The sequence below is a fragment of the Mercurialis annua genome, linkage group LG5, assembly GCF_937616625.2.
Source record: "Mercurialis annua linkage group LG5, ddMerAnnu1.2, whole genome shotgun sequence".
Taxonomy (NCBI): domain Eukaryota; kingdom Viridiplantae; phylum Streptophyta; class Magnoliopsida; order Malpighiales; family Euphorbiaceae; genus Mercurialis; species Mercurialis annua.
The window spans coordinates 1,833,413-1,841,436 of NC_065574.1; the positions used below are offsets into that span (position 1 = coordinate 1,833,413).

Here is an 8,024-nt window from a genome sequence, read left to right on the forward strand (position 1 = left end):
TTAGATCTAAATAGTTTCGTATTCCTCTTTGCAATATCAATTCATTTTTCATACTATAAATTTGAGAAAAATGAGATATACATTTGATGAATTAATTTTTCTATTTCCAAGTGAAAATACCCTTGAAAATAAAAATGATAGTTAAAAATAGTCTACTGTTGGGCACCTTTGAATGCCAATAATGCAGCTCCATAGGCAGCCTCTGTTTGCATTGCCCTGCTAACAGGCAAGCCGAGAACCCTCTCCCGTATCTCCGTCCATTTCTCATTTTTCGCACCACCTCCGGCAGTAAACACCTCCTCCACCTGGGTTGCTCCCATTTCTTTTAATAAGCTATACCCTTTCGCCTGTAAGTATGTCATAACCAATTAACATTGGAACATAAATGGTACTTTGACGAACTACCGAAGAATTCTTGTGTGAATTCAGTTCGTCGTCATCAAATATATGTATATGTATAATATTTTGCATTATTGAGTTGAATGTCTAATAAAAAAAATTACTAATGTAATATTTTAACACAGCTCAAATGCGATTAGATGTTCAAGTAAATAATGTCAAATACTATACGTTTATTGAATGGTTGATAATGCTAGATGACGAACTTGGTTTATACGGAAAAGTTAGTCTACCTACCTCTATGAGCGCAATGGACTCTAAAATTCCATGCAAGTATTCAACATCACTTTCTGGTCTTGGATGTAACCTGCATAGAAATGCAATACATCATAATATCAACTAAAAGATGAACCTAGTGTAGATCAAACAGGACATGTGAAATCACTTTCGGACTTCTATAAAAATGGCAAAAAGGACCTGAATACCTGGGAGACAGATTTGGATCTGCTACAGGAAACCTCTCGCCAACTGCTTTAAGCGGATAATAGTCTAAAGGAGAAGCTTTTGAGGGATCTATTTGTTCACTCAATTTAACCAATTGCTCATCCGTAAAAATTTGTCGAAGAACAGCTCCGCCGGTATTCGAAGCACCTCCAACTAGCCACTTATCGTCAAGACGATGGCTATACACCCCAAAACGTGCATCCTCAATTCGCTTAGTGCTCAACAGCTTAATAGCAAGTGTAGAACCCAAAGAAGTTACCTAAACGCAAGCATTGTTGATTTTCATTAAACTACTTTCATTTTCTGGACAAGTCTCACATGTTTTATTGTGGCTTGACATGATATATCTAATATCATATAATTGACTATATACCCTTCTATAGATAACAATGCATGCTTCGCGAAAAGAATACAAAGTAAAAATAATCTTCTCACAGCTTTCCCAGGTTTCGTCGCTCCTGCTGCAAGGAAAGCAGCTATACTGTCGGTTGTTCCTGCGCAAACAATGCAATCTTCTGGAAATCCTGCAAGTATGTATCTTATATAAAGTATTGAATTATGAAATATTCTATCAGATTGTAGCTTCAGCTTGATATTCAGTTCTACCTTCAAGAAATTTTACATGAAGCGGCAAGATACAGAAATTTTACTAGTTAAGTTTCCTTAAGATTCTTCCATATATATGGGAAAGCAGCATGGAATTTAAAGACTGTCAAGTTCAAATGCTGTATGACTTCTAAACGACTAGTTTGAGAGTCGAGACAGTACAGTAAGATAACTAATATACAGACATCTTTATGTCATGAGTACGTAGTAATTAGCTTGTTGAGCTATCCGATTAAATTCTTTTAACCGAAACTTCAACCAGATCTGTGGAAGCTAGTCTTCTCTCAGACTAGCACTACTATTGTTATCACTTAAACGAGAATGCTAATTACAATTCCAAACGAATGAACTCTGATTTCTGTTACACATAAGAAAAGCATACCATATTGGGTCCCAATATCCTCTTTTAGACTACCAATTGCAGTTCCTGGAGCTATGACAGATGGTAAAATTTGTGAAAACGGCTGAGCAAGCAACCATGGCGGGTAGGAATCAACTTCTGGATCATAACCAACCTGCAGCAAATAATATGTTGTTCGACACAAATGATGAACGCGCATCAAATAGAAAATTGTAAAAAGTAAAACCAAAAATCCAACAAGAACAATGATTTTTAAGTAAACCTTTAGAGCATTATTATAATCAGACACTCCAAGCTTTCCATGAAGAAGCCATAAAAGCCAATCTGCCTGGTGCAATAATAGTGCTGATTTTCTATTTGAATCGTCATTGTTCCACCAGGAAACAAGCTTGCATAGTGTAGATGATCCAGTGCAAACTGTATGGTTAGCAGGGGCAATAGACTTTACAAAATCCAATGCATCCGGACAATTCTCATTGTAGAGGAATGGTCTCCATAATGGTTCTCCTGTAGAGCTGTAATGGTAACATTCCAGATTCATAACTTAGCAGTTAGCAATCACTTGGATAACGAAAATGGTATCGAGAATGAACAAATCAACAACAATTACCTGTGTACAATCATAGTAGTTGCAGATGTACCATCAATAGATATGGCAGCAACGAAGGCTCGAAGATGATCCGGAACATCTTCAAGTAGAGCGAAAAGTGTCGTTTTCCAAGAACGCGCCCAGTCTATTCTTTCTTCATTCTATCTACACAACACAACCAAGGTTCTAAAACTACTTGATAAGATAAATTACTTGGAATCACACCATTACTAATTCAAGCTGCATATCACTAAACTTCTAATTAATTTTAATTTATTTTGCTAATGACTAGATTAAAATTTCTATTCTAATTATCCATAAACAAGCCTCAGTAACTGTAGATAGCCGTCAGACACTTCATTTAATCAACATTTCCCGATACGGAAACGTCAAACACTTGGTGTTTCGGACATGAAACTTCATTTTTAACATAGAAAATCTTAAAATGACACCGTCAAAATAATTAAATCCCCTTAACAATGTTAAAATTCATAAATAATATAAATAAAATTTGGGGAAAATATTTACCTGATAAAGAGGGTATTCTTTTTTTCCTTCAGAATGAATAGTGCCGTGTTGATCAATAAGAGCAAATCTAGCACCAGACGTTCCAAAATCCATACCCAGATACAGTTTTTCTCTACTTTTTTGTGTATCTTTATTGCCTGCAACAGCCATTAGTGGTCTGATTCTTGGTTTGCTTGCGGTGAAAGTATGTAGCTCAGCTTTTTGAAAAATCTTCCATAAACTGCACTGCCCTGAAATGAGATCAAAGTATTTAAATATCGTATTAGTGGAGTTATTAAAATGGTCTCATTTTTAATTAGATTCTAGCAACTTAAATGAAAAGAAAAAAAAAGTACTGTGTTTTGGAGATGTTGCGGAGGAGATAAATGGAAGAACTAGCGTTGGGTGGTGAACTGAGCAGGCCATGTTCAGCTCTTTCCAATGGATAAGGAGTGCGTTTCTGCCCAACGAAATCTAAAAAATGCATTAATTTAACTGTTAACATATTGTTTTATTTTCCTTTCCTGCAGATTAAGAATTTTAATGTCGTGAATGCAGAAAATTTCCACCAGCAGACTTACCCACCATGCTAGGTGTGCGACGCGGATCGATCCAGATTAGTCAGGGCGAAGCGCTGAAAAAAGGAAAAAATATACCATTAACATTTGGGGTCAGAAGCAAATAATGCCCCTAAAGTCTAAAAAAACAAATAAGCTCCTAACGTCTTTAAAAAGAGACAAATACGTATTTCTTCTAAACGGCATGTTAACCGTGTACACAGTGCGTAAAGTTTGCTGACATGACAAACGTAAATCCTACATGGCGTTTTTAAATTCACGAATTGTATTTTTTTGGCTCTCTTTACAATAAAAAAACGATTTCAAAATCAAAAACTAAAATCTCAAATCCAAATCAATTAAGAATCTTAACTTAAGGCGTTAAAGTAAAATTAAATTTTTTAAATTAGAGTTTTTGATTGATTTAGATTTAGGATTTTAAAGTTTTTAGTTTTGAAATAGTTTTTTTATTATAATGATTCGTGAATTTAGGATTGACATGTAGGATTTACGTTCTTCATATCAGCAAAATTTACACACCATGCATAATTATTAACACGTCGTTGGGAGAAAGGCTTATTTGCTTATATGCTTATTTGTCCCTTGTTAGACTTTAAAGACATATTTGATCCTGACCCCAAACGTTAGGGGCATATTTATCTTTTTTTCTTTTAATCTTTTTTTTTTGATTTTACTATAATATTAAAAGAAAAAATAATGCCTCATACCGACAATTTTTTAATTGATACTCTCTTCGGCTTCTAATATTTATTGCATTTGATAAAATTTTTATATATAAATTATTTGATAAATATTTTTAGTCCATAATATTAAAAGAGTATTTACCGCTATTTTTTTAAATTCATCTCAATTATATTATCAATATAATACAGTAACACAAATAAAAACAATACTCATAAATATCAACAAATTTTAAAATAGGATTAATTTAGTAAAAATATTTTAAAATTGAAATATAATAATAACTTTTTTAATTTTTATATCAAATTAAATGCGATAAATATTATAGATCGCAAAGAGTAAGTTGTAATATAAATTATCTCTAAAAATCTTAAAATTTCAAGCTAGAGCCACTATAGAAATATTCTTATCTCGGCAAATAAAAAACTTAACAATTTATGTATATTTTGAATTTATTTAAAAATTAGAGATAATTAAAATTTAGTTAGAAAATTTAGAAACATGTACAAAATTGTGACATTATATACAAAAACTTATTCAAATGGCAATTGTCATACAAAAATATAAAAATATCTATTGAAACTTAGAAGTCTTAATTAAAAGAGAAAATTACACCAAATCACCCAAAATTTCAAATCTTTATGTTAGTGACTCATGTTTTTATTTTTTGCAAAAATCTCTCAAATTTTAAAAGTTCTTTTCATGTCTACCTTTTAGTCCTTGTCATTCCTATTTTATCCCTTAAGTATATTTTTCTACTGTGTTTTTATCACACACTATAATTTCCCTCTATTTGCTAATGTTTACCTGCTCACATAATAGTATGCGTTATCACATGTTTTTCAATAGCATGCACTGTCACTTCATTTTAAGAGCATGCATTACCACGTTAATTGACTAATTTTAATTCAAATTTTCTTAATCCCTTATTTGATATTGTTCTTATTTTCTAAAGTGTATAAATTATAATTAAAAGTCACATGTCTGTTATTTTTTATTTAATTTTAATATTTAATAGTAATTTTATAAATTTTATATTAAAGAAATTTATATATTATTTAAATTAAAATTATTTATAGTCTTATATATGGTGACGACCTGTTATGGTCAATGTAAATACAATATAAAATGATAAATAAACTAATAGTAAATTGAAATTAAAATTTTTAAAAAAATTTCGCAGTGGTCAGTATAAATTCAATGTATTTCAGTGAAAGCTCAACATCAACTCATTGTCAGCTTAATATAAACTCAAAGTAAACTGTATAAAGTAAATCTTTAATAAGCTTATTTTAATTTTGAAATTAAATTATTTTAATTAAATAAATTTATTAATAATTTAAAAAAGTTACTTATAAACTAATAATAAATTGAATTTAAACTATCTATTTTTATGTGGTGGTCGGTGTAAACTTAATGTAAATTCAATGTCAACTTGATATAATTTTTATATAAATTGCTATAAATTTAAAACTAATTTGGTTTAATCAAATTAACTTATTATTAATTCAAAAATAAATTTCTAAAATGACAAATAAACTAATAGTAAATGAAAATTAAAATTTTTAAAAAATTTCTGCAGTGGTCGGTATAAACTGAATATAAACTCAATATGAACCTAATATAAACTCAATTTAAACTTAATATCAACTAAATATAGACTAATCTGAAATTAATTCTTAGTAAACTGATCATAAACCTAAAATTACTTTACTCTAATCAAATTAATTTATTAAAAGTTTATATTATAAAAAATATATTTATAAAGTAACAAATAAGCTAATAGTAAATTGAAGGGAATTTTTTAAATTTTTCCATAGTGGTTGGTGTAAACTTTATATAAACTTAATATGAAACTAATGTGAACTCAATATAAATTAAATATCAACTAAATGTAAACTTAATATCAATTCAATGTAAACTAGTCTAAAGTTAATTTTTAATAAACTGATTACCAATCTAAAATTAACTTACTCTAATTTAATAAAAATTTACACTATTAAAAATAAAATTATAAAGTGACAAATAAGCTAATAATAAATTGAAAGTAAATTTTGTAAAATTCTCCACAATAGTTGGTGTAAACTTAATATAAACTCAATATGAACCTAATGTAAACTCAATATCAACTCAATATAAAAACTAATCTAAAATTAATTCTTAGTAAACTGGTTATAAATCTAAAATTAACTTACTCTAATTTATTAAAAATTTATACTATTAAAAATAAAGTATAAAATGATAAATAAAATAATAGTAAGTTGAAAGTCAAAATTAAAAAGAAAAATACGATAGTCGGTTCAGTATAAACTTAAAATAAACTAATATATGAATCCACTAACTTTAATTTTTTAAATTAGATAGTTTACTTTCAATTTATTATTAGTTTATTTATAACTTTATAAATTTATTTTTTAAATAATTAATAAATTAATTTGATTACACCATGTTAGTTTTCAATTTATAATATATAAAAATAAATTTATATTAAATTGACATTGAGTTCGTATTGAATTCACATAGAGTTGACATTGATTTCACATTAAATTCACAATAAGTTTTACACTGACCACCGCGGAAAAAATAGATAGTTTACTTTCAATTTACTATTAGTTTCTTTGTCACTTTATAATTTTTTTAAATATTAATAAATTAATTAAATTACACCAAGTTAATTTTTAATTTTTAATAATTCATAAAAAAATTACATTAAGTTGACATTGATGAATTTATGTTAAATTTAAAGCAAATGTAAGTTTAAAATAAAATAAATGTAAAACTAACTACAATATAAATTTAATATTAAGTTAATGTAAAGTCAAAGTAAATTAATAGAAAATAAAATTTTAATAAATTAATTATAATTTTAAAATTAATTAATTCAAATTAATTGAAATTTTTATAAATTTACTCTATAAAAAATAAATTGAAATATTTAACAAACATGCATTTATTTATCACGTTAAATATATTTTTTGTCTTGATAAATAACTGAATATACTCATAATTTTTTTTACTTGTTCAATTATTATTATCTAATTAGAAAGACATTGTTAATTGAGTTTGTTAAACTTACAAGTATTGCCGCACATGCATTCACTTATATTAACAATCATGTTGCATATATGTATTCACTTATACTAACAAACATGGTGCATGCATGCATTCAGTTGACGTGTTTTGTATATAAAGGTAAGCTTGTCCAGTTTTATAGTAAACCCAACTTATTTTGAGGTATGGGGGATTTATAGAAACTTTTTTATTATTTTAAGTGATTTATGCAAAAAATAAAAAGCTGAGATAAAAACATTAAAGTGGACCACTTTTGAGGGATTTTTGTAAATTACCCTAATTAAAATTGAACCTCCCTCCCATAATGTGCCAATGTGGCAACATTAGCATAGCTGCTTGCAAGTTGCAAAAGATGACATGTTTGGGCTTTAAAGGCCGAGAGTCCATTAATTACCTTTTCTACTATAGAGCCCATCATGGAATTATTTGGTTTATTACTCTCTTTTCTATTGAATAAGAGGAATAAATTATAAACTTTACATTAGTGACCATAATTTACTTTTCTCAAAAATCTCTTCAGTTATTTAAAGTTTATATTTATATACATTATGACTGAAATGAATTTACAAGTTAACTCTATATCAACCTAAAATCAACTTGAATTCAACTATTTAACCTGAGATTAATTATGAAGTGTAATATAAATTTTAAACTTTTAAGGGACTTTTTAACAAAAAAATCATGAGTTATAAATATAAGCAAAATAAAAAAATTAGACACTTGTGTCGTCGATTAATCATAGCTCACACCAAACCTTAAATTATATTTGATTTAAAGTTGATACATT

At 27.9% G+C, this 8,024-nt stretch overlaps 1 protein-coding gene across 1 annotated transcript; it reads right to left on the reverse strand.

Annotated features, from left to right (window-relative positions):
* On the reverse strand, nt 1-3,407 carry LOC126679781 (D-ribulose kinase). The gene is made up of 9 exons (XM_050374761.2): nt 3,263-3,407; nt 2,928-3,157; nt 2,421-2,560; nt 2,073-2,325; nt 1,832-1,964; nt 1,279-1,367; nt 825-1,102; nt 637-706; nt 1-347 (listed from the first exon to the last, which is right to left on the reverse strand). The coding sequence occupies exons 1-9, from the start codon at nt 3,330-3,332 to the stop codon at nt 153-155; spliced, it is 1,458 nt and encodes a 485-aa protein (XP_050230718.1). The 5' UTR covers nt 3,333-3,407; the 3' UTR covers nt 1-152.
* Between the last annotated feature and the right edge of the window lie 4,617 nt (nt 3,408-8,024).